We start from the raw sequence: 26,607 nt of genomic DNA, 5'->3' as shown, positions 1-26,607 counted from the left end.
GCTCATTGATGATAGTAATGCACTCAAAGATACAGATCACTAGTACGAAAGCGTTTACTTTTGGCATCTCTTTTCCAAATATTTTATATTACGTGGATGGCTTAATTGGGAGGTTTGACATTCCTGCTTGATCGTAAAGTTACTAAGTCCGTTACTGGAATGAAAAAAAGAAATGCGCTCAAATAAAAATGAACGAAGCTCATCAAAAGCTCTCAAGTTAATATGCGTCACCATACTATCTTTTTAATAGTTTAAGCGTTTTCTCTAGTTTTACACAGATTACATTAGTAAACACCTGCAACAAAATAATATTTGCTTAACAAAGCCAAAGTATTTAAAAAATCAGTGCTATAAATTCCGGAAGTTGTGGTATGCTTTATACAAACTTTTCTAAAACCGTATAAAATTGTCTCTATTAGTATGAATCAACTATGAATTTGTGCTGTAAGGCTGAGGGTAAGTTAGTAGCAAACTTGAACTTGATGTGTCAACAAGTTGGCGACGGTTATTTTGATGTTGATGAACTCTTTGTGAATAAAATCAAGTGTCTGTCTGTTGTATACTGGAATGAGTTGATTATTTCGTTGGATATGACCAGTAAAGAAAAAAATATGCTTATGTACATATCATGTATATACGAGAACGGTATTCGATTCCTTTTTTAGCATAAGTTTTTTCTGAACTCCTATACCCAATATGAAATTTCTTAAACTTGGGAAACCCGATAACTCTCCTTTCGCCAGTGTTAAGAAACTTGAGACCTTGTTACGTCCAACCTTCACACACCATATGGTCCCAGCTAATCATCAACTCTCAAACAACTAACGTTCTTAATAAAAAATCACTGTACGAGAGGACCATCCGCGTAGCGTTGGACTTGTTAAAAGGCTTCTGAACTGTCAATCTTACAACGCTACTAAAAGACATCGCACAATCCACGCTTCCTCTAGGGCTAAAGAGAGATCAAAACTTATCTAAACAGACGTCAATCACCCGTACTATAACGAATTAAAATTTCTAAACTAAAAATAATTATATAAGGAGTTCCACAGGTTTTTGTCTCTTTCTTCCATGGAAATACCAATTATCTCCTACGATTGCGCAATATTTACGTCGGGGGCTGGAAACGATTACATGTGCTCGGAAGTGAACGCTTATCTCCTCGATGCTTCTTGTTTCTTCACTGCAAGAAGCCTAAAACTCTCCCCTGTTCGTTTTCCATAGTGAACATGTTTACCAACTGGACGAAGAAATACAGTAAACAACCCCAATAATTTGGGAGTTATGTTAATAGTCTCCACTCCTTGTATACAGACCCGCAATAAGATCCTCAAGTCGCTAGGCGGCCGCATCTAAGCAAAGGCGAAGAAACATTGGTCAAACAATATGGTCGCCTAGATGCAGCTGAAGAAAGTACAGACTTGTCAGAGCACTCCAAACCACTTGTAGTCTCTTGAGATCTCCGTCGAACACCTTCATATTGAGGTCCGCCTGCTTTCGAGTAAGAAACATAAAGCTCTCCACTCGAAGCGGTTTCTGCTGGGATGTTTACGCAGATATTATTGTTGCAATAATCAGCTGGAACGGCACCGTCTCCGAAGTACATTAAGAGAACAATACGTCGACGCAGTTTCGGATGCGGCAAACATCAAAAGTTTGCTGGACGGCATTCGCAGGTGAGCTATTAATACTTTCATTGACTCCCTCCCAATGAATGGCCTTCTTGAAGTTTAAACATCATCCATGTCCATGAGCTCGAGTAGTTCTGTGAAACCACAGTGATCCTAGCAGGTTATATTCCTACTTATCCATATTAAACATTGTCTTTTGTGAAACTAACCACCTCATTGCAAACCCACTCACTTGACACGCCTTTGACTTTGCTCCGACCCCGTCGAAGCAGTCCGGCTTCTAGGCCTATAGCTAAACGATTTGCTTTTTCCCTTAAACATCGCTTCGGTACTCGTTACAACAACTAGAACAGTTTACGTCCTTGTGTCATGGAATCGCTAGACATCTGACTTTGGTAAAATTTAACTCAATAAAAATAAAGAATTAACGTGGTATTCGTTATTATATAAGTTTTTTTACAATAACAATAAAATATATTCATCATATTATTATTCTCGGAAACGACTCAAGCAAAAATTCATAAAACTTAAACTTTTATATGATAGTTTCTTTATTATGTCCAATTTGAATGCCAATTCAGTTAAATTTGTATTAATTCATCAAGAACACGTTATTTGAAATAAATTTAAAAGCCTCTTCCAGTTGTAACGGTTTTAATAATATTTGAAATTGTAACAAAAAAAAATTTGCACTAAAACCAATCTTTCCACGTATTCCATTTTATCATTCTTACATATGTATGTATGTGTCTGGCGACAATGTTTTAGTCTACAAAAATGTAGTACGTTCTAACTTAACTTTATACATATGTACATACTATGTGCATACATGTACAAACACATATATCTACTTAGCGTCTTTACCAACCATTAAATGCACAGGTATTTGCAGACAGGTAAAGGACATCTAGTGTTTTGCATTTATGTACTTATATTCCTCTGCACAGGTAAAAAATTTCAACGCATTTGAATACTCAATTCAATTTTGAATTGTATGTCAAGCAAGATCGTCTGAAATACTATGGCAGTGCATAAACTAGTGTTTTTATTTTCTATAATATCAATAGTTGAATTTAAAATAATCTCAACAGCACCAAATATGTCAAATCTGAAGCAAAATGTCAGCTTAAGGTAAATAAATAAATATTTTGTTTTGATCTTTTGCGCCGCGTGATGGAAAACACCTAATTTTGAACTTTGCAGCATAACTGAAGATTATAAAGCACTACGTAATGATGCACAGTGGTTTTTCCAACATATAGAAATCATAGCCGATTCATTGGTGCAATTTTTACCCGTTGTAAATAAGGAAGGCAGTAGATCCTTGACGGCAAACACAAATAATGCGTGAGTAGGAAACGATATGAAGTTAAATTTATCAAAAAGTTAGAAAATATTATGGATGAAAGTGTATAATAAAATATACAGTGTATTACATACAAAAAAAAAAAACTAAAAAATAGTAAATTTTGTTGTTTAATAAACTAGCTTTCGGTACACAATTAAATACTTATGTATATAACTAATTTTAAATAATTTCTTAACGCAGCACATTTGTGGAGAACACACGGCTCACTCTACTGCTTGGGCTACGTCATATGCTTGTAGGCATTAAGGAAATCTCAGTTGCCTTCCAACGTCGCATATCTGGTGATCATGAGCAACAACTGCAGCATTTGTAAGTAAAAAGCACATCGTCACCCATACATACATATGTACTACTATATAAAAAATAAATTTTGAAATATTTACCAATTACTCAACATCACAGAAAAACCGTCGCCCAACTGCTGCAGGATGTCATTCGATTTGCTAAGCATTGGTTTTCACTGCTCCGTAATAGTCTTGCGGAGATATTTCGCTTATACAACCACTATATACCGGAAGTGTTGCTGGGCAAATGTTTTGGAAAATACATTACAACTGCTTACCCTGATCGTAGCTTTTATGAATACCCATTTATTCTACTGGGTGAGGTTATTGATTTCGGTGTAACTTATCTACAAAGCATACCAATATACGATTTTGCCGTTGAAAATATTACAACACCATTGCCAATAGAAGATGTCTCATATGAACAGAACGAAATTTGGCCCGATGATATGGAGAAATACTCAAGAAGTATTGGTTCAGCAAGGGATGATCATGCACAAACAACAAATACACAACACCCATGGCAGAAATGTTTGAAAATGTATGCAGCGGATAGTATTTCAAGACAGTTAAAATTATTTTTCATTGGAGATTAATAATGAAATCTATTATTATTGGTTTTGTGTTTCCACGTTATTTTGGATCTAGCAGCCTACGCAATTTCTTTTTGTAAACATAAACGTATTGATAAAAATAAAACAACAAATTATTTATAATGGAATTTATACTAAACGCGTATTTTATTCGTTTTTTGTTTTCTTAATTATTATGAAATTTTTTCATGCTTATTATTTCTGGCTTAAGTTGAAAGTGAAAATACTTCCAGTTGCTCTCGTTCACACATTTGTGTTATTTTGTTACAAATTATTTGTGTTTCATAAAAAAATAATGAAATGGTAAATCTCATCTCTGTATACCGCGTTAATAACATAACTGGGATCCAACTGTGGCATATTAATTTGTTTGAGTGCTAGTAGAGAATAACGCCAAAGCACCGCTGGCCAGACCAATGGAGAAAATATAATTTACCAAAGGTGATGAGTTTTTCAATAAGAAAAAGCTAATGAAAATGATAATGGCCAAGAAAAGAGCATTGTTATAAAAGATCGAGAAAGTGGTAGCTTCATAATCAGCGACTTCGTTCTTCTTCCACAAAATGCGCTCATCCTTCTCTTTACGTGTGACTTTCTTGTCATCACCAATTTGACGGTTAATCTCGCGAGTTACGGCATCTTCGCGGCGTACAGCGATTTTGTGTTTAATCTGGAATTTAATGTTGCGATATGCCATAGCCATAAGGTAGGTGCTGGCGCCAGTCAATAACACGAAGAAAACCGCACTTGACAGCAGATCCATATTATGCACACGCCAAAAGAGCCCTAAATAATATATAAACACAATATTAGTGTAAGCGGCTATTCGAATCTAGTTGCCTTCGCTGGCAACCGGCTACGTGTCACCATACTTACAAATTGGTATCGCCGATACGATGAAGGCATTGCTGTAGAATAGCGCAGATGATTTAGTGCTCACATTACGGCTGAAATCCTGCAATAGCAGTTCCTCTTCCTTGGTGAAGCCAGAAGATTGCACTTTTTGTTGCTTTCCTGATCCCATTTTTTTTTACTGACAACACAGTTGTTATTAAATTAAAAACACGTACACAAAACTTTCGAAGCAAATAACCAACTATAGCCAATTGGAAGAAGTGAAAGCAATGAAATGAACGAAGTGGCGGTGGCACGAATAAACTCCGTGACGTGTTAAACTGTCAACGAAATGTTGACACTTCGTTGGTGAGGCGACACCTATGAGTGAGAATTCAGGCACTGTATAACAATTGGGTTAAAAATATGGTATATATTTGGCTAATATATGCAGTGGAAAATGTTCGAGAGAATTAAATGTAATATTTATGAAGTAAATGTAGTACAAATCTTTTTATTACTAAGTATAGATTTTTTCGTCAAACAAAATGCAATTCCTAAACAGCCATATTAAAAATTATTATCCATATACACTTTGCCAAGCTCTTGAACAAATTTTTCACATCAGGTGTTTAATTATATATGGGTTCTGAGAACCAAAAACAAAATTTTTGGTAGTTAGTTTGTATTTTTTTTTCAACTCATTTTGTTTATAAAATTGTAATTTTTGATATACTCATGTATGTCATAACGTCGATAACGCATATCTATTCAAGCAATCGATCTAAAGTAAAACAATAATTATCGGATAATCATAAAATGCACTTCTCAAATTTGAATTTACTTGTTGGAATCGGCTCAAATTAGAGAGATCGCTAAATAACAATAATCAATAACATGAATATAATCCGTTCTGCCCGTTTTAGCGCTTCCACGTTGATTCCAAAAAACTGCAGGTCAGTAGTACGGTCAATATCTTCAACTGAGTTGACCAAACTTGAAGTAAATGATAAAACTGGTATTGCTGTGCTAACCTTGAACCGACCACCAGTGAATAGTTTAAATCTTGAGCTGCTAACTGATATACGCAACTCAATTAAAGATGCTGAAAGCAACAAGTGCAAGGGGCTTATACTCACATCGGTAACAATTGTGTTATATTAGCTGACTATAGATATGTATATAAAAATATGTTTTTTCATTTAGTCCTCAAATTCAGTATTTTCTGCCGGCCTGGACTTTTTGGAGATGTATCAACCGAAGGAAGAACGGTTAAAGAGTTTCTGGACCGCGCTGCAAAGCACTTGGATGACACTATATGGCTCGAAAATACCAACTGCTGCTGCTATTAATGTGAGTTATACAAGTTTCTTTGCGTGGGGTCAAAGTACAAATTTTTATAAAATTGTTCATTTGCATAATTAAATTTACCATAACAAAATATTTGTGTATTATGGCAGTAAATCTAATTGCATACATATTTATCAACAGGGTCATTCACCGGCAGGCGGCTGTTTACTAGCCACATCTTGCGAATATCGTGTCATGTTACCCAAATTTACGATAGGTTTGAATGAAACCCTCATAGGCATTGTAGCGCCCAGTTGGTTCATGAATTCATATCTTAATGTACTGCCACGGCGAGTGGCCGAATTAGCGCTGACTCAAGGTAAAATGTTCACTACCGCTGAGGCGCAACAGGTGGGTCTCGTTGATGACGTTGTGAATACCAAGGAGGAAGCGATCGCAAAATGTGAAGAGTTTATTGGTTTATTCAAAAAAATCAATCCATACGCACGTGCCTTAACTAAGCAACAATTTCGCATTAGGGACCTGCAAGAGCTCGAACAAAACCGCGAGCAAGATTTGCAAGCATTCATAGCTGCTATAACTAATCCGAGCACGCAAGCGGCGATGGGTGCGTATTTGGAGAACTTAAAAAGAAATCAAAATAATAAGTTCGTGCTTCGCTGATTTAACCTACTATATATACTTTTTTTTATTATAAATAAGTGCATAGAGCCTCCATATACAAACACATAAAAATTTACATACATATTTAGCCTCATTTATTTTGAAAGTGTTGATACTTTCATGTATACCTATTTCGATTACTTTTTTATAAATGTTTTTGTTTTTTAAGTGAATAATGATAAAATATATGTTTTTTTTTTTAATTTTACCCTTCCTCATTCATTATTGCCTCGCGAATTTCAGTGTGTAGTGATGCCAAGGAATCCGACATTAATTCGAGAAAGGAATTGATTTCAAGAATTTTAGCTCTGTTGCGCTCCAACTCGTCACTGCAAAATAATACAAATAAACAGTATATTAATGACAATATAACCAACGTTGTTGCAGTTTACTATAAATACTACATACTTACTACGCGTGTTACTTACTTGTTTAATTCATCGATCATATTTTCTATGAAATCTCTGCTTCGTACCATCAAACGATCTTCGCGCTCATCAATGCGCTGTATGTGTGCATCTTTCATACCGGCGATCAAATTTAGTATGGCTTCACGATCCTCCATGCAATGTAGCAGTTCTGGCGGTACATCTTCGAAATCTTGCAGTGCCAACTTGGTGTTGATGTAATGTGTGGCCACTTCGGTCATATTCTCCGAGAAGTGTATAGCAATGTCACGCAATTGTCCGAAATATGTTTGCACTTGCTCCACAAATTTAGCCATCATCTCTTGTATGCGTCGTTGAAAATTAACGGTGGACTCCTAATATGGAAAAAAGCAGATTTCGGTTTTACATACATATATAAAGCAAGAAAACTGGATTAGAGACTTTCAATTAATACTCACCTCTATGCTCTCGTGCAAATGCAGTTCCTGACTCATGAGCTGTTGCCATACTTCATTGATAATATCATCAAACTGCATTGTAATTTTATCAAATTGGTCGATCAGTTCTAAGCTTTCGGGTGACTCTTCATCCTCACCGTGTAGTGTACGCAGTTCCAACGCTTTTAGTACTGCTGTTGCTCGCTCAAAAATACGTTCCTTATGACGTAGAAAGTCTTCGATTACATCCTGACCCATTTGTTGTATCTGTAGTTGCCCTTCTTCCAAATTCTCTTTGAACTCATTAATTTCTAATTCACGTTCTTCGTAGCGTTCCAAGCCATACTTATAAATCTCTTGCGTTACATCGTAGATGTCGTTGTCATACTCCTCGGCTAAGTCAGTGGCAGGCTGGCCGATTTTGAGCAGTGCATAACCGTCTTCATCACCTTTCCACAAGGATTCGTACAATTGGTGTTCGTTGAGATATTCTACAAAACTGGAAGCCAAACGCTTTTCATCGTATTCTTCTTTGGCCTTAGCGGCGCGGGCTATTATTTCCTTCTCCTCATTAGCTTCAATTTCGCGCAGTTCTCGACTAGAAATGGAAAAAGCAATATCAAATGGTCGATTTTATTGTTGTATGGCACAAAATATTCCCCAAATAATAATAAATCGAGTTGGGAGTTATTGACCGTATAAAATTTCGGGGATGCAGATTAATTCGACTGCCGCAGGAAGAGATATCAATATTGTACTATTAAGTGAGTTCGGATTGCCTTTAGATCGTATATAAATGATAAATATAAGCATACTAAAGATAATAGCCTTTTTATGTCCACTAAAATTTCTCTTTATTCAACATAAGCGAAAGATACCGACACTCTGACTAAAAGAGATCTAAAGACAGTACAAAACATTTCAACTAGAAATTCAAATGTAGTACCTAGTAGTTAGTGAATTTATTGTAAGACGGTTACAATCACAGTCGGATCTAAGTAACCGGAACGGAATAGGAACTTTACTCGGCCAAAGCCTGTCAACTCGGCACCATTCCTCGAAATTACTTCAGGAATGTTTACTGCCGCTACAACAACTGAGACTTTTAACTAAAGAAAATCAATGTCAATCTAATAGTTATTTTAAATTGTCATTCGAAACTCGGTATAGGAAATTTTCGTCAAATGGTAACTTCTAATCGGCTTCCTACATTTGAATCCCTTATTGCTTTTTATACACTAATTAGAGTATATTAAGTTTGACCCAAAGTTTGTTAAACTCAGAAAAAACGTCGGAGACAATTTAAAGTATATATAGTAACGAGTATAAATGACCAGTGTGAAGATCTGAATCAATTTAGCCATGCCCGCCCGTTTTTATATAAGTCCCTCAAGCTCTTATATCTTTATTTTGTTTTTGGCGAGATATCTTCACGAAATTTGGAATGTATTGTTGGACAAGGCAACGGTGAAATTTCCGAAGAAATTTTTCAAATCAGAGCACCATAGCATATAGCGGAAAACGAACTGAACGATCAAAATCAAGCTACTCTAAGGAATCTTTAGTATTTGTGAAGGGTATTCTAGCTTCGATGCAACCGAAGTTAACGTTTTTTCTTCTACTATACTTACTAATATCGTTCCCGACCTTTGTGTCGCATCTCTTCGGAAATCGTTTTATATTCGTAATATTTAACTCCTGGTAGCACAGCTGCCACATAAAGATCCATTTGAAAGTTGGCTTCTTTTGCTATGGGATTACCTTCCAGATTGAGCACGCGCAGGTCTTTCAGAAATCGAAATCTTTCAATCTTCGCAATCAAAATACATATTTAGTAAATAGTTTTTTGGTAGTGTATATCAAATGCATTCTCTCATTACCCCCACGGTTGTTTTGATTTTATTGTTGCCCAAACTCAGTATCACCAGCTTCTCCAAAGTATCTAAATTTTGTATATGCGTGATGTGATTATTGAAAAGTGAGAGCACTTCGAGATTAACGAGTTTTTCAATATTTTCAATACGTTCGATATAGTTGAAGCTCAAATCGAGTTCTTTCAGTGCAATCAACATATCGATGTGTTCAATAACTTCGATTTTATTACAATTTAACGAAAGCTTCGTTAAATTTGGCATGATCCACAAGTGATCTATGCGTAGAATATCTGAAAATGTAAAAAAAAAATACATTTGACTTTTTCTAAATTAATCGAGCTTCATTAAAGTAGCTTCCTTCTGACTTTGTCAATAAATAATGGGGTCAAGGTTACCATACTGGAACTAATTTTTTAAGGAGCTCACACAAGAAAATTGAGGAAGGACGCAAACCTAAAAAGTAGTCAATATTGGCTACAAGTATGGAATTCGTCAATCGCATTTATTATTTTGGAGACGCAACTTGAAAAGATTAAGTCAGGTCATCAGTCTCCCCAAAGCCAAATTGAGACCACTTAAGAGATGTCACTAACATAATATTGTCAGTCTTGCGACTTTGCACTAAAGCGTTCAGTTTTTGAATATGCGGAGAATGCAAGTAGAAAAAATTCAGTGTTTCAGAAAATTCATCTCTATTATCCTAAGTTCATTGTTAGGCTCTCTTGAGGCAATCCAACTGAATGAATGAAATAATATAATTGAGTGAAGTGCGCAATAAATTAATCGGAATATGTTCCAATGTATTCACCTACTTGTTTATATCTAACATAAGTCGTTCTCCAGTTAGTTTGCGCTCGGCGACTTCCATTTGGAACCGACGAAGTTGCAACGAAAGTCTTCAAAGTTTTCCATTTCAATACAAAAATCTATAATATTTGACTTTAAAATCGCTCAAATAAAATTCAATAATAAATAAAGTCTAAGAAGAATTTGACTAGACTCTATCTTTCTGAAAGAAAGAAGAGTTAGATCGCCTGGCAAGATATAATTTACATATGTTTAAGTAGCTTCAATCTGAACACTTCTCGCCACAAAGTCACAAAGAGGGGTATAGCTTCAGTCCTAGTAAAAGTAATGTGATTCTAAGCTCGATTTTCAACTGAGTATAGCTTTCGGTATGCTTAGCATTCTCGAATACAACTTACTTTTAAACTCCAGCCTGAGCACAAAGATACGTTCATACACTACCGGCTCCATTTGATGTAGACGTGCAGCTTCTCCTTGCTTACCATCCTCCAGGTAAGCTTTGTCAATCATTTGCTTACTGATGATGCCAGGTTCGATTTCGGGATATATAATTTCATCCAAAGATTTCAGATTATCAAGTTTATTAGTTTCGGACATGCTTGAGTTTTTTCGCTTTTGTTTGAAAACTGTTAGGAACGGGAACTGAAGATTACTATTGCGGAAAAATATTAAGCAGTAGTTGAATATAATAATTGACACTCATTTACAAGGGTTGCAGTCTCACTACCTTATCACTTTACACTAACAATACACTAACGAAACTTCGGTGAGTTTAAACGAACGTCAGACCCTTACATGATTCAAACTGCATACTAATTACTACTTATGTGCATTACTTTAACCGCAAATGCTTTATTCTATTTATTCTAACTTACAACAATTTGTATTTTGTGCATTGTTTTGGTACGACGTTGTCAAGACGACCTAGGCTTCGGCGTTGCTGGGCATATGCAACTCGTTATGCCGAACAACGACGACATAATCATCTGACAGACGTGTTTTGCCGGTCGGTCCCCGAAGGTTTGTACGTCTAACACCTTCGAGACGTCCACCAACTTTACGCATTTGCCATTCACCTTTGACGACGGTCTCGTGTATTGTCCTAGACTTCGCGTTCACTTTCGTATGCATTCGGTCAGTCACTTCGTACTTACATGGTTAGTTAAGCCGCAAGCAGTGTTGTTTTTGTGTTCAATTACTTTAGCTGTAACGCAAGGTAAGCCTGGAACAGCTGCAAAAAGTGGCTAGCACTTCGCTTTGACACGGGCTAGTTCGCAGGCTGGCTGCTTGGTGACTTCCTTAAAGTTGTACGCCCGTTATATTTCGTTATTTTCGGCAATTTATTGTTGTGTGCTGCTTGGTTGGCAGGCGTTTTTGCTTTTTATTTCGTTTGTTATTTTGAAAGGGGTCGACTTCGCTAGCGCTGGTAAACGTCGGCTATTCGTGGTTAGCCTTAGAACCTTTAACGTTGGCAACGTTAAACGTTAGTTACGCTTGTGTTTATTGTGTAGTCGAATTTTGTTGAAAATATTAAGTATTTTTTCATAAGACAGTTTAAAGTATATATTGTAGAGAAAGTGCAAACGAGAATTCGAAATATGGAAAAGTTGGAAAATACAGTTTGAAATGAAAATATTTGAAAGTGAAAATGCATAGTGAAAACGGCACAAAATCAACTGTAAATACCAGTTTGTAAAAAATATACATATATATGAAATTCTAGTGAGCTTACATAAAAAATCGACCACTTTTAAGCCAGAAGAAGTCTTGTAAGAAAGCAATGTAGTTGTTTAATTTATTTAGTATATATCGAATATAAAGATGAATAATAAATGGAAAATGCATATTCACTCATAAATTTTAAATGCAGGATCATCAGAGTTAATTACAATTAATCGATAAACTCAGTGCACCCATAAATCACAATGAAAGTGTGACAATTGCAAGTGTTTATACTTACAGCGCTGCATACCATATATAAAATATTTGTGTGTATATATCAATGTATGTATATATATACAAAAATAAATAAATATAAAATTATTAAAGCCCTACTTTAGTGTATACAAAATAAATAAGAAAATAGTGAAATCTTAATTGCCAAGGAGAAGCTAATGAAGGTAAATACAAACATGTAAACGAGGCCTAATATCCGTATATGTACATACTTATACATTATAAATATGTATATTTACACCTAGGTACATATCGTCATTAAAAATGCAAAACACCGTATCAGCAAAAAATTCGAAATTGAGTTTTTTATTACTTACTTATGTATGTATCATAATCTTTTGAGCTTTCGCTACCCAATATATAACCATTTTATAACCAAAACATTAATTTTGTTTCAATATGATTGGTTTCTATTATATTGTTTTCCCATCACTTAGAAACTTATGGAAAGTGATGTTACGTTATTTAGTAATTTAGGTGACGATATGTACATATATTATCAATATTTTTTGTATTAAGTTAAAAAAAATTGTTTTTTTTTTTAATTTCCGACATTTTTTCTATGAATATGTGAGTATTTTTCGGCTGAACGTTTCACTAAACTCTTTGAAAAAAGCTCTAAAATGTCACTCTTTCCCTTGATTTAATTGCTATGTCTTTAGTAGAATAGGTTTTCTGCGTCCGTTTTAGCCGAGTGCGTTGACTGCTTGAGGGTTGTAAATTCAAATTTTGGTCAAGGCAAAATTAAAGACTGCCGCACATTAGAAGCAGTCGTTATTCCTAAGAATATATGTATAGTATGTACATATGTATGTGTATCGGTGGAATATTTTGAGGTATTTGCAAAACATTATTTGAAAAATCTTCTGTATGTCTTCAAAATTCGAAACTTAAGCCCCTGAAACAATTTCTCCCAAGTATGAAGACTATATCGTGACCTAAAATGCAAAATAACGTATCATCAAAAAATTCGAAACTGAGTATCTTATTGATTACGATTCACTACTTCAAATTACATACATAATATTACATATGTCCAACATTTTTCAGGAACTGCGCTCATATATGAACCAATTTTAACCAATATTAAAATTTTTTTTCACTCTTGTTCCCTTTTATTTCGTGTTTCATTCAGGCCACTGAAAATTTTCGAAAATGTTCATACGTTATTTTGCATTTCAGGTGACGATATGTATTTTACTGCGAATCGAAGTCACATGATGTGCAACTGAAACAAATTTAACGCTTAATCGCGTTGCTCTCAAAATTACTTTGTCCAGTTGCTTACAGTTGAGTTGAAACCTAAATGTATCTTCCCACAAAATTATCTAGGGAAATACATTGAGATTTTATATTAGTGTATATTTAACAAGAAATATTTAAAAATAAATGTGACCGAAAATTTTCTTAAACAAAAGCTCATGATTGCTTCAGTCACGTCATGAAACGTATTATTACTGGCGATGAGTCTTGGATCTATGCTTACGGCCTGGAAAAAGACGATCAATCCGCCGAATATCGTGGCAAAGATGAGCCGAAGCACGGCAAAGCAGTTCAAAAATCAAAGTAGTGTTAACAATTTTCTTCGATTATCGAGGTGTAGTGCTCTCCAAATTCTTTCCTACAGGCCAAATTGTCAACAATAAATGTTACTTTAGTGTTATGCGTCGATTGCACGAAGCTATTCATAACAAGTAAGGCAGCGCTAAGTTCGGGTGTCACCGAACATTTTATACTCTCGCATAATAAAGTGATAATCGCGATTTCATTATCCGTCATTTACATATATTTTTCAAATACCGTATTTGTGTAAAGTTTTACTCCGCTATCATCATTGGTTCCTAATGTACATATATATTATTCAGAGAAGGCATCAGATGGAATTCAAAATAGCGTTACATTGGAATAAGGCGTGGTTGTGAACCGATTTCACCCATATTTCGTACATGTCATCAGGGTGTTAAGAAAATATTAAATACCGAATTTCATTGAAATCGGTTGAGTAATAAGTGGGCGACGCCACGCCCATTTTCAATTGTTAAAAAAAGGCTGGGTGCAGCTTCCTTCTGCCATTTCTTCCATAAAATTTAGTGTTTCTGACGTTTTTTGTTAGTCGGTTAATGCACTTTTAGTGATTTTCAACATAACTTTTGTATGGGAGGTGGGCGTGGTTATTATCCGATTTCTTCCATTTTGGAACTGTATATGGAAATGCCTGAAGGAAACGACTCTATAGAGTTTCGTTGACATAGCTATAGTAGTTTACGAGATATGTACAAAACACTTAGTAGGGGGCGGATGCGATCCTTTGTGCCAAATTTCACTTTAATATTTTTATTTATGGCTTAGTTATGACACCTTATAGGTTTTCGGTTTCCGCCATTTTATGGGCGTGGCAGTGGGCCGATTTTGCCAATCTTCGAACTTAACCTTTTTATGGAGCCAAGAAATACGTGTACCAAGTTTCATCATGATATCTCAATTTTTACTCAAGTTACAGCTTGCACGGACAGACGGACGGACAGACGGACGGACGGACAGACAGACATCCGGATTTCACTCTACTCGTCACCCTGATCACTTTGGTATATATAACCCTTTATCTGACTCTTTTAGTTTTAGGATTTACAAACAACCGTTATGTGAACAAAACTATAATACTCTCCTTAGCAACATTGTTGCGAGAGTATAAAAAGAGGCTGGAATTATTGATTGACAACTCTTGATTTTTGAACCATTCGTTTATTTCATTGATTCTTCGTGAGTTTTTCGCCACATATTCAATCAATATCGTCCGTACCTCCGTATCGCCTGATTTAGCTCCATGTGACTTGTCGCTATTCAGCAAACTCAAGCGACCGCTCCGGGGAAGCCGTTTTGAATCAATTGAAGGCATTGAACGTGAATCGCTACGCGCATTGAAGTCTATTCTGGAAATTGGTTTTAACAACTGTTTCGAGGATTATAAGAACCTATGGCAAAAGTGTATTGGGGCCAAGGGAGGTTACTTTGCCGAGACGACATAGATTTTGAAATATAAATTAAAAATTTTAAAATTATAGTAGTATGTGGTATATGTATGAGAGCTGGGAAAATCCGTGAACTCATTTTAACAATTTTTTGATTATAATACATACAGACAGAATTAAAATTCCGCAAGGTGTTTATTTTTATTAAAAATTATTGATTTCTGGTAAGGGTGTGTTTCAAAGTTGTGGTTCAAAATATATTAAAATGTATTATTCAAATTTTTTAATGAGGAAAAGCTGCAGCTGTATACCTACCCTTCGCAGCTACATTTTTGACCTTTGTCGGCCTGGAAAGATGTGCAAAAAAATTTCGAATAAGGAAAAATGCTCAAAAAAAAAATAATAATTTGTATGTCCTCAAACATATACGGAATTTTGAAACTATATCCAATGTTGCACGCAAAGAAAAACCCGAAAAATAGACCGCAGAATAAAAAATATCTCGTGAAGAGACCCAAAAAAGAGTTCCACTGACATTCTATATGAAATTCAAGGTGAATACAAGGGAACAATTGCCCGGCGTTTGGTGAAATCTGGACTTCACGGCAGGTAAGCACGCAGGAACCCACTTCTGACTAAAATTCGTAGAAACGACGCGTAGACTTTGCCAACTCTTATTGGTCTAAGACAACAAATCAACGGAGGCATGTCGTTTGGAACGATGTAACAAAAATTAATCGCTTAGGTCCTGATAGTCGAAGGTATGTTCGCCATCCAATAATTCAAGTCAACAGTGATTTTTAATGAAAATTCTGTCAATGTTTTGGAGTGGGAATCGTCAAGCCCAGACTTAAATCCTATAGAACATCTCTGGGTGATGTTAAAAGAGTTGTATGCAGCAAAAATATCCCAGATATGGATGTTCTTTTTGATGAAATTAGAACGGCATCGCAAGCTCACCATTAGTGCCCTGTCAGAGTCTTATAACGTAAATTCGAAAACTCGCAACGTCGACTCATCAGTTGTTGTCATCGTCCATGCCTCTGCACCATATAGCAGGACGGGAATTATAAGTGACTTATAGAGTTTGGTTTTTGTTCGTCGAGAGAGGACTTTGCTTCTCAATTGCCTACTCAGTCCGAAGTAGCACCTGTTAGCAAGAGTTATCCTGCGTTGGATTTTCAGGCTGACATTGTTGGTGGTGTTTACGCTGGTTCCAAGATAGGCGAAATTATCTACATCTTCAAAGTTATGACTGTCAACAGTGACGTGAGGGCCAAGTCGCGAGTGCGACGACTGTTTGTTTGACGACGGGAGATATTTCGTCTTGCCCTCATTCACTACCAGACCCATTTGTTTCGCTTCTTTATCTTCCTTAAGGCACTCGTCTGGGGGAAAACAAAATTAAAGAAAAAAAAAGAATAAGTTTCATAAACGCGCCGCAAGGGGTCCTTATCTTCGACTGACCACGTCACGGAATCGTATATTACCACGTTTGATCACAATCAGTCGATTACGTGTTATTGATATTGACCTGGTCCTGCGGGAAACTCCGCATAAAAAACTATAACGTGGTCAATGAATTGCTCCTTAAAGGCTTTTATTTCCGTTTAAGGCTTCCTTGACTAATTTTCTGCATAAACATTTAATTTTACTTACGTTTAGAGATAACAAAAATATTAATTTATTGAAATATCAGAAAATCATGACATAGCAGTTATAATTTTTTTTTTTTCAAAACAGTCTTCAATTGCTTTTGACTCCATATTTTGACCTCACAATGTTGATAAAGGTCTTAGCCTTCGAACTATGCATTATCATTTATAAAACTAGCTGACCTTGACATGAAGAATGGAGGGAGCAGTAACCAAATCAATTCGACATCCATTTTCATGCAATCAGGACCCCAACTGTGTATCTTGCAGTATGTTACATTGAATATTTTCCATGGTCGCTTATCCAATGACCTTTACATTGATGTAATTGTAACTGTTTAATGATAAGAAACCAACAAAGTAGAAATTAGTGAAATAGATAATTAGTGTCATACGTTGCCTCATTGCATGTATCATATACTATACATATGTACGTGATTGAGTGCAATACTTGATTCAAACACGTTTCATAGCCTATTATTAAACAAGAACAAGAAAAAACGTTAACTTCGGCTGCACCGAAGCTAATATACCCTTCACAAATGCATTTCTTTTAGTAACTATGTGTTCAGTTTGTATGGAAGCTATATGCTATAGTAATCCGATCTGAACAATTTTTTCGGAGATTACATTGTTGCCTTAGAAAATAACCTGTGCCAACTTTTGTGAAGATACCACGTCAAATGTGAAAGTTTTCCATACAAGAACTTGATTACGATCGTTCAGTTTGTATGGCAGCTACATATATGTTATAGTAGTCCGATATCTGCAGTTCAGACAAATAACCAGCTTCTTGAAGAGAAAATGACGTTTGCAAAATTTCAAAAGAATATCTTAAAAACTGAGTTCGTATACATATATACAGACAGACGGACAGACAGACAGACGGACATTGCTAAATGGACTCAGCTTAACATACTGATCATTTATATACATACTTTATAAGGTCTCCGACGCTTCCTTCTGGGTGTTACAAACTTCGTGACAAACTTAATATACCCTGTTCAGGGTATATGTAACTTCGGTTCAGGGTCTAAAAAACAGGACAAATGGTTTTTTCAGCAAAATCATTTATTTTATTCAAAATAGTCTCCTTCTGCTTCAATACAGCATTTTGCATGGTCCAAAAGCATGTTGAACGAGTGTTTTAGCTCGTTGGCCGGTATGGCCGCCAGTATGCCGGTGCAAGCCTTTTGAATGACCTCTGCGGGTGCATAACGTTTTCCTTTCATGGGCAAATAAATTTTTCCGAAAAGGAAGAAGTCGCATGGTGCCATATCAGGTCAAATAATCGGTCACAAGCGTCGATCGATGAGACGGCGCATTATCGTGCAACAAACGCCAACTTTCATCTTCGTGATATTCGGGCCGAACACGTCGAATATGGCGCACCAAACGCTTCAAAACTCCAAGGTAGAATACCGCATTAACGTTTTGGCCGGGTGGAACAAATTCTTTGTGGACAATACTCTTGGAATCATAAAAACAAATCAGCATTGTCTTCACTTTTGACTTCTCCAAGCGCGATTTTTTGGGTTTCGGCTCGCCCGGTGCCTTCCATTCAGCACCCTGGTGTTTCGTTTCGGGATCATATTTGACCATGGTTCGTCACCAGTCACAATTTTGTAAAGGAAGTTTTTGTCCTTTTTGATCTCTTTAATGATGTCCTTCGAATGTTGGATTCTGAGCAATTTTTGGTCGTCAGTCAATTTGTGCGGAACAAACCGTGCACACACCTTTCGTAAGCCCAAATGTTCGGTCAAAATGCGATAATTCGATGTTCTGGAGATGTTCAATTCCATTTCCATGAATTTCAGTGATGATTTCGGCTGATTTTTGATGAATTCACGCACAGTTTCGATGGAATTTCCGGTGATCACGGATTTTGATTGGCCCACATGTTGATCGTTATTTATGTCCTCACGACCATTTTGAAAACGTTGAAACCACTTGTGCACTCTGCTACGGGATAGGCAATCATCGCCATAAACTTGTTTCATCAATTGAAATGTTTCGGTAAAAGTTTTACCAATTTTAAAACAAAATCTAATGTTGGCTCTTTGTTCGAAGCTCATTTTCGCACCGATAACACAAACATACTAACACTTAAAACGCAATAACTTCACTTCCAATCAATGAAATGTCATGAAATTCTCACTGGACAATCGATAAAGATAGCAGATTCTAACGCACCAGTCGACATATAGATCGCGCCACCAGGGGGTGCTATAGTAATCGGATCTAAACGATATCTTCGGAGAAGGCACTATTGCCTTTCGTGAAGATACCTCATCGACACAAGTACTTTATTCCGATCGTTCGGTTTTTATGACAGCTTTATGCTATAGTTGTCCGATATCGACAGATTCTTGGTGAGAAAAAGACGTGTGCAAAAATCAGATTGATATCTCAAAAACTGAGACACAGCTCATCGCCATTTTTATATATACCTTATACGGTCTCCGATGTTTACTTCTGGGTGTCATGACAAACTCAATAAACCAGAAAAAGTTCTCTCCTTTTTCACAAGAGGTGTTGCTTAGACTCACGTTACTTAAATGTTTTATTTATTCTATGTTGGTAATATGTTGTGTTATAGTTCATTACAATCTACCACCTTTATATGAAATCACATACTACTACTTTACCAATACCCAAATTTGGTATAAGATTATTTTAACATTCGCATATTATAGTGCGAAAATAAGCGAAATCAGATAAGAACCACCCGCAAACAACAAAATTTTTGAATTTCATATGATGCTTTCACTTCCTAGTAAACAAATCAAGAACCAATGAATATATCTGGATAACATTTTTTACGAATTGTGCCTTTGAGGTACATATGTATGTCACTTTATGACTACGCGAACTATAATTATTCAAAAATGTAGATACCGGAAATGTGGACACCACAGCCTATGGCTGACTTTTTGACGAAAATCGGTCAGTGTATGAATTATCTTAATTAAATTTAGTAGACGTATTTTTCTCCTAACGAAGCATCTATGTGCCTAAATTGCATAAATTCAGAGGAAAACATTCCCAAGCCCTTTTATAACTTATGTATTTATATCAGGATTTTCAAACGTCCGTTTGATTTTACGCCTTATATATTTGTTGATAGTACCTTGACGAAACCCAGAGATAATCTCTTTCTGTTAAATGTAGTAATGCCAAATTTAATAAAATCGAGTCAATACTACAACTATTTCTCATACTTGTTTTACCTTTTAAAAATTTTTCAAACTTCCGGTTTGCATTATACCGCATATAGGGTCAATACCATTAATTTTGGTTTCCTGGTTGACTAGATGGTATGAGAGGCTTTTAACTGAGCCGAAGTCGAAATTAAACAAAGATCGTGGCACTGCCCACTTTTAGGTGAAATCATATATCTCGACATCCGCCAAAAAAGTGCTATCATTTTCAACAAAATGTGGTACGTGACATTACTAAGAGATTCTTATGTTATCTTATAGTGTGAAAACAGGCGAAATCAGACTACAGCCACACCTACTTCCCATTTAACGCAATTTTAAATTTCATTTCAAACTTTCACCACAAATCAAGAATGAATTAATATATCAGGATAAAATTTTGCACGAATAGTGCATTTGAGGTGTGCCTCCTTATGACTAAAAATTGTGTAAATCGAACTAAAACTGTTCAAGCTGGTAGGTACTCAATAAATGGACCCAGTGTTTATAGTTGACTTTTTATCGAAAATATTGGTCAATGTGTCGGATTTATAATTGAAATTCAGAGAGAATCCTTTTTTGATAGTTCTGCAGTTCTGCTTCAAGCAAGTCCCTGAGAAATAATTTCTTGATGCTTATCAAGAGGCATTGTAAATTATGTAGGTTCTTCATCCGAAATCGAAATTAGTCCGACAAGTGGATACAACTCAGATTGCGGAAACAAAACATTGTGGGCGTGGCAGTGGGCCGATTTTGCCCATCTTCGAACTTAACCTTCTTATGGAGCCAAGAAATACGTGTACCTAGTTTCATCAAGATATCTCAATTTTTACTCAAGTTACAGCTTGCAAGGACGGACGGACAGACGGACGGACAGACACACATTCGGATTTCAACTCTACTCGTCACCCTGATCGCTTTGGTATACATAACCCTATATCTGACTCTTAGTTTTAGGACTTACAAACAACCGTTATGTGAACAAAACTATAATACTTTCCTTAGCAACTTTGTTGCGAGAGTATAATAATGGCCCAATATTCGCTCGACATAATCGCCAAACAGAGTCTATAATTCGAGTAACCAAGAATCAGTTTTGCCTCACGTTTACTCTAGTAGATTCTGCGCATTCAAGAGCTGTGTGAGGCAGAGTATCGAAGGATATCTGAATGAATCATTTTATGGAAAATTTTCCGAAAGGATCTAAATTTGTGGGCTTACAAAATCTAACTCGTGCAAGAATTGAAGTCGAACGTGTTGAACAAAGCGCACGTTCGGTGAATGGGTGCAAAGTGAGATGGCTAATTTTCACAAGAACATGTTGTTCAGCGATGAAGCTATCTTTTGGTTGAATGGATACGGTGATAAACAAAATTGTCGCATTTGGTGTGCTCTATGGACGGATGGAATCGTTAGTCTATATTTCTTTAAGGTAGTAGTCTGGTAACTTGGCTTCGAAAAATCGTAAACTTTTTTTTGCTTAAATTGAAAGTACAATGTCTTGAGAATATACTGTGAAAATTTCAGACAGAAATTCGGTCCAGGTCCTAACTTTTTTTCTACTTAACCGATTTCTTTCAAATTTTAACAGGCTGTTCTACACACTTATAGTTCTCGTCGGTACTAACGAGAATTTTTTTCACCCCTAACTTTTTATTTTACAACCCTTTCTTTGCTAAAATAAAAGGACTTTTTTTCAAAGTCCGCCATTTTGTTATTTACCCTTGAAATTTAACTTCAGTAGTTCCGACCAGAATGACATATCTATAGATTAAGAATAATCAAGAATATTTGATTTCAGATAACGTCAAGAGCCAAAATCACCCGGGCCACCCACGTGCTTTTGTTTTTGAGGTTCCAACTTCGAGTGACAATAATAATAGTAATAAAGTATTAAATTTTTTCAAATACATTTTTTTTTATATTTCAATATGTAAATAAAAACACTCTAAATATTCAAGATAATTAATTTTTATTTTCCTATAAAAAACCACCCTCTAAAGAAGTCATGAAAATAGGCATAAGTTACCAGACTACTACCTTAAAAATGAAGCCGGCCATAATATTACAGTCAATGTGGAATGCTATAGAGCCAGGTTAATGACTTTTTCGTGGTTGAGTTGGGAGGATGTTGATGTGAACGACATTTGAATCCAGCAAGAAAGCACTGCAGGTCATACAACGAAATAATCAATTTATTGAAGGAAACTCTTGGCAAGCGCGTTGTGTCACAAGTTGTGGGCCAGTGGCGTGGCCTCCAAGATCGTGCGATTTAACTTCGCTGGAATAGTTTTTGTGTCGCTTATTTACGTAGATAAGCTAGAGATGATTGACGCCGTAGAAGGAATATTCATTGTCGGAAATCATTTTAAAACAGAATGCCAACCCTTACCTTTAAAAAAGCTACGTTCTTGCCTACAAAATTAATTTATATACTTTTTATTCCTTCTTGAAAACCACATGTCTAAAAAAACACATTTTACGTTGCTTACGAAGTCATAAAATAATTTTTTTTTAAAGTAGCTATTTATTTATATCCTACTGTGCCCAAAAAATAAGGTGACATTTGAGTTTAAACTGCGCGCGTCGAAGGAATTGGAGAATTATTTTTTTTTAGGTTGGTAGTACTGTCAGTCACATTTATGTCAAATTTCATGTCAAAATATTCATTAGTGTTTGAGATACGTGTCGTTTTGTGAGCTGCTAAAAGTAAGTTTTTCGTTTTTTGCGATGTCGAAATTTGTTGAGCAAAGAATTTGCATTAAATTTTGTTTACGGAATCAATTTTCTGCTGCGGATACGTTGAGGATGGTGCAGAAAGCCTTTGGTGATGATGCTATGTCTAAAAAAAGTGTTTACAAGTGGTATAGTGAGTTCCAAGCCGGCCGTGAACGTGTCGAAGACGAAGAGCGTCCAGGGCGACCATCAACCTCAACCGACGAAGCTCATGTTCAACAAATCAAAGATTTGGTGTTGAAAAACCGTCGATTAACAATTAGAGACCTTGCTGATGAAGTTGGCTTATCGAAAGGCTCAGCCAATACCATTTTGAAGGATGTTTTGGGCCTCAAGCGCGTCAAATCTCGACTGGTACCGAAAACATTGAATTTTTTGGAAAAAAGGCGTCGCGTTGAAGTGTGAAACGATGCTTTTCGACTATCAGGGTGTCATGAAACGCATTATAACTGGCGATGAGACTTGGATCTATGCTTGCGACCCCGAAACAACCGATCAATCGAGCGAATATCGTGCCAAAAGAGAGCCGAGACCAAAAAAATCGCGCCAAAGTCGCTCAAAAATCAAGGTCATGTTGACTGTTTTCTTCGATTATCGTGGTGTTGTGCATTATGAATTCCTTCCAATGGGTCAAACAGTCAACAAGGAATATTATTTGAACGTTATGCGTCGTTTGCGTAACGCTATCCGCCTAAAAAGGCCGGAATTGTGGAAGGACAATTCTTGGTTTTTACACCACGATAATGCACCATCCCATACTGCCCTCGTAATTCGTGATCATTACGCCAAAAACTCAACCCATATCGTTCCGCAACCACCGTATTCACCTGATCTGGCGCCGTGCGACTTCTGGCTGTTCACCAAGCTCAAAAGATCGCTCCAGGGACACCGTTTTTATACGATAGAGGAGATTCAAGCCGCAGCGAAGACGGCACTGAAGGCCATCCCGGAAAGTGACTACAACCAGTGTTTCGAAGATTGGAAAATCCGTTGGCATAAGTGCATTGCATCGGGAGGGGATTACTTTGAAGGGGATGAAATTGATTTGGAAGAATAAATAAAGAATTTTCAAAATAAATACAATGTCACCTTATTTTTTGGGCACTGAGTATGTACATGTATTATACAAGTATATATATGTTGATGACCCAATGTAATAAATGACTTAAGTTTATTTCCCAAAATATCGGTAAAAAGTAGGAAATCAGGTGGTCTATTTGCATATTAATATAATTTTTTTCTTATTTTCATTTTTATGTGAATGGAAAAAGCAGCAGTTATTTACATTAATTATTAATGCATATGGGAACTAGTTGAAAATTTTCACAGTATCATCCTGACATTGTGACACAATTATCTAAGCTTGTTATACGCTTGATTTCAATTGGGTCAACTTTGTGACAACCATAATGACGTTTGCTTTAATTGACGCGTAGACACTTGTAAATAAATATGTATAAAATAAAACTTACAAACAGTGGCGATAATTAATATGGAAAGCCAAGTAATAAATTTCTGGGTCAACTCCTACTAGGAACCCGGCTCTTCCTTGCGTGCTTTCCAATGCTTACACGCCAACATCAAACATGCAGTCAATATTAGTGCAGCCAAGACACTTTAATAATATTGATATTTTCATAGAAAAATGACGCCTTTGACCTTGGCTGATTGTGGAAAATGTGTCTTAACGATTGCTTGCGAGCGCTGACATCGTTAAGGAGCAGAATGAGGATCTACATATGCATGCATCTATGTGTGTACATATTTTAATTTCAATATATTGATTTGTTACCCCATTGTTTAGTGACACATAGTACGAGTACGTACTAAATACACATATCTACATACATATGTACTTAAGTAGTAAACAATATTATCGCAGGCGCTGAAAGCAATAAAAAGCAATTCAGTTGCACCGAAGCTAGAATACCTCTCATAAATAAAACAAACTTTTCCAAGGACCTGAGTTTAGTTGCTCCATTTGTATGACAGCTAAATGCAATAGTGGTCCGACCTGAGAATTTTTTTTCGGACATTGTACTGCTGCTTCGGACAATAGTCCATGTCAAATTTCTTGAAGATATTTCTTCAAATAATAAAGTTTTCGATATAAGAACTTGAATGTGATCGTGCAGTTCATATGGCAGCTATATGCTATTCGGTATCGACGGGTTCGACAAATGAGCAGCTCTCTCCCAGTTTCATTCGTTACCATAGTATGCGGTTAAAGTCAACCGGAAGCTCTAAAATCCTTAATATTAGGTATATAATGGCTTAGTGAAATATTAGACCAGTTCAACCCAATTTGGATAGACAGACAGTCTATTATCAGATATACAATCTGCGTTCCGAAGTAAACAGCACTTAAAAAAAAAAGCAGAACAAATCGTTTTTTGGCAAAATCAATTTATTTTATTCAAAATAGTCTCAACCTGCTTTAATACAGCTTTTTGGACGATCCAAAAGCATGTCGAAAGAGTGTTTTAACTCTTTGGCCGGTATGGCCGCCAGTACTTATGCCGATTTAAGCCTTTTGAATGGCCTCTACGTCTGCATAACGGTTTCCTTTCATGGGCAAATGCATTTTTTCGAAAAGGAAGAAGTCACACGGTGCCATATCAGGTGAATACGGGGAGTGGTTAATGGTTTAAATGTGATTTTTTTTTCAAATAATCGGTCACAAGCGCCGATTCAAATCTTGGATTCTGAGACAATTTTTGGTCGTCAGTCAATTTGTACGGAACAAACCGTGCACATACCTTCCACGGGATAAGCAATCATCGCCATAAACTTGTTTCATCAATTGAAACGTTTCAGTAAAAGTTTTACCAATTTTAGAACAAAATTTAATGTTGACTCTTTGTTCGAAGCTCATTTTCGCATCGATAACACAAACATACTGACACTTAAAACACATTAACTTCACTTCCATTCGATGAAATGTCATGAAATTCTCACTGGACAGGCGATAAAGATAGCAGATTCAACGCACCAGTCGACATATAGATGGCGCCACCAGGAGGTGGCAGATCCAAAAGTCCTGTTTACTTTGGAACCCACCTTGTATTATTCTCACCTAGTTACAATAATAATTTCATAAATTGACCGACATTTTCGGTAATATAATGGGTTGTCAAAAAATCTTGCGGTATTTTTATTGATTTTTTTTTTTTTTTTATTGAAATTGAAGTGAATTTTTGATGACTCATGCCCAGCTCTTGACCGATGCTACGGCTGCTACTATGCCGGTCTCTTTCGACCAATTCAGCGATTTTATTGCAATTTTCGACGACAGGCCTTCCGGAGCGTGGCGCATCTTCGACCACCTCTACACCAGAACGAAAACGTTGAAACCATCGTTGTGCGGTGGAAATAGAAACTGTATAGGGTCCATAAACTGCACAAATTTTATTGGCGGCTTGAGATGCATTTTTGCCTTTATCGTAGTAGTACTGTAAAATATGCCGTATTTTCTCTTTATTTTGCTCCATGTTTGCGACGCTATAACTCACGAATGACTTAAAAGAAACGACAATCAATCAAACACGTGTTAGCGCGTGAAATGAGCTTTCCAAAAAGGTATAGCATGACCCGATGCGACGAATAAAACTAGAACTACGCGCTTTCAGCGCCAACTAGCGAAAATACCGCAAGACTTTTTTGACAACCTTTATTATTCATGCGCACTGTGGTCCACATATTCGGTATCTGGAGACTTAAATCATTTTTATCTAATTTTGTCAATTTTTTGTCATGAGAAGACAAGCCTTAGCACAGATAGTGCCTAGTGCCCGATATATTCATTAGCGTTTCAGCTAACGGTGACTTTAGTGACCTTAAACCGGGCTTCCTGGAAGTTGCTATGTACTTTCATTAGAACCATCAGGCATCCGTCTAGC

General features: G+C 36.3%; 5 protein-coding genes across 10 annotated transcripts in view; 3 read left to right on the top strand and 2 right to left on the bottom strand.

The window, feature by feature from the left end:
• Positions 1-2,461: 2,461 nt before the first annotated feature.
• On the top strand, positions 2,462-3,992 carry LOC126752661 (uncharacterized). Its single transcript, XM_050463621.1, has 4 exons — positions 2,462-2,762; positions 2,835-2,978; positions 3,181-3,309; positions 3,403-3,992. The coding sequence occupies exons 1-4, from the start codon at positions 2,653-2,655 to the stop codon at positions 3,878-3,880; spliced, it is 861 nt and encodes a 286-aa protein (XP_050319578.1). The 5' UTR covers positions 2,462-2,652; the 3' UTR covers positions 3,881-3,992.
• On the bottom strand, positions 3,991-5,011 carry LOC126752689 (translocon-associated protein subunit gamma). The gene is made up of 2 exons (XM_050463659.1): positions 4,754-5,011; positions 3,991-4,663 (listed from the first exon to the last, which is right to left on the bottom strand). Exons 1-2 carry the CDS (start codon positions 4,899-4,901, stop codon positions 4,239-4,241), a joined length of 573 nt encoding a protein of 190 aa, XP_050319616.1. The 5' UTR covers positions 4,902-5,011; the 3' UTR covers positions 3,991-4,238.
• A 522-nt stretch (positions 5,012-5,533) lies between these two features.
• Positions 5,534-6,886, top strand: LOC126752659 (enoyl-CoA delta isomerase 1, mitochondrial). The gene is made up of 3 exons (XM_050463619.1): positions 5,534-5,854; positions 5,918-6,064; positions 6,203-6,886. The coding sequence occupies exons 1-3, from the start codon at positions 5,609-5,611 to the stop codon at positions 6,683-6,685; spliced, it is 876 nt and encodes a 291-aa protein (XP_050319576.1). The 5' UTR covers positions 5,534-5,608; the 3' UTR covers positions 6,686-6,886.
• A 4-nt stretch (positions 6,887-6,890) lies between these two features.
• LOC126752586 (dynein regulatory complex subunit 3) lies at positions 6,891-11,001 on the bottom strand. Its single transcript, XM_050463507.1, has 7 exons — positions 10,920-11,001; positions 10,591-10,818; positions 9,392-9,675; positions 9,143-9,321; positions 7,533-8,109; positions 7,114-7,448; positions 6,891-7,014 (listed from the first exon to the last, which is right to left on the bottom strand). Exons 2-7 carry the CDS (start codon positions 10,787-10,789, stop codon positions 6,891-6,893), a joined length of 1,698 nt encoding a protein of 565 aa, XP_050319464.1. The 5' UTR covers positions 10,790-10,818; positions 10,920-11,001.
• LOC126752551 (probable serine/threonine-protein kinase DDB_G0268078) overlaps positions 10,990-26,607 on the top strand; it is a 38,608-nt gene continuing 22,990 nt past the window's right edge. For 3 of the 6 annotated variants that reach the window (XR_007666004.1, XM_050463448.1, XM_050463447.1), the window contains exon 1: positions 10,990-12,312. The gene's annotated coding sequence lies outside the window, so the exon portion shown is untranslated. The remainder of the gene's footprint in view (positions 12,313-26,607) is intronic. The other 3 variants (XM_050463444.1, XM_050463446.1, XM_050463445.1) reach the window with 3 other exon arrangements.

This window comes from Bactrocera neohumeralis, chromosome 3 (genome assembly GCF_024586455.1).
Source record: "Bactrocera neohumeralis isolate Rockhampton chromosome 3, APGP_CSIRO_Bneo_wtdbg2-racon-allhic-juicebox.fasta_v2, whole genome shotgun sequence".
Taxonomy (NCBI): Eukaryota; Metazoa; Arthropoda; class Insecta; order Diptera; family Tephritidae; genus Bactrocera; species Bactrocera neohumeralis.
Note: the sequence above shows the minus strand (reverse complement) of the source record. Positions and strands in the feature narration are given on the sequence as shown.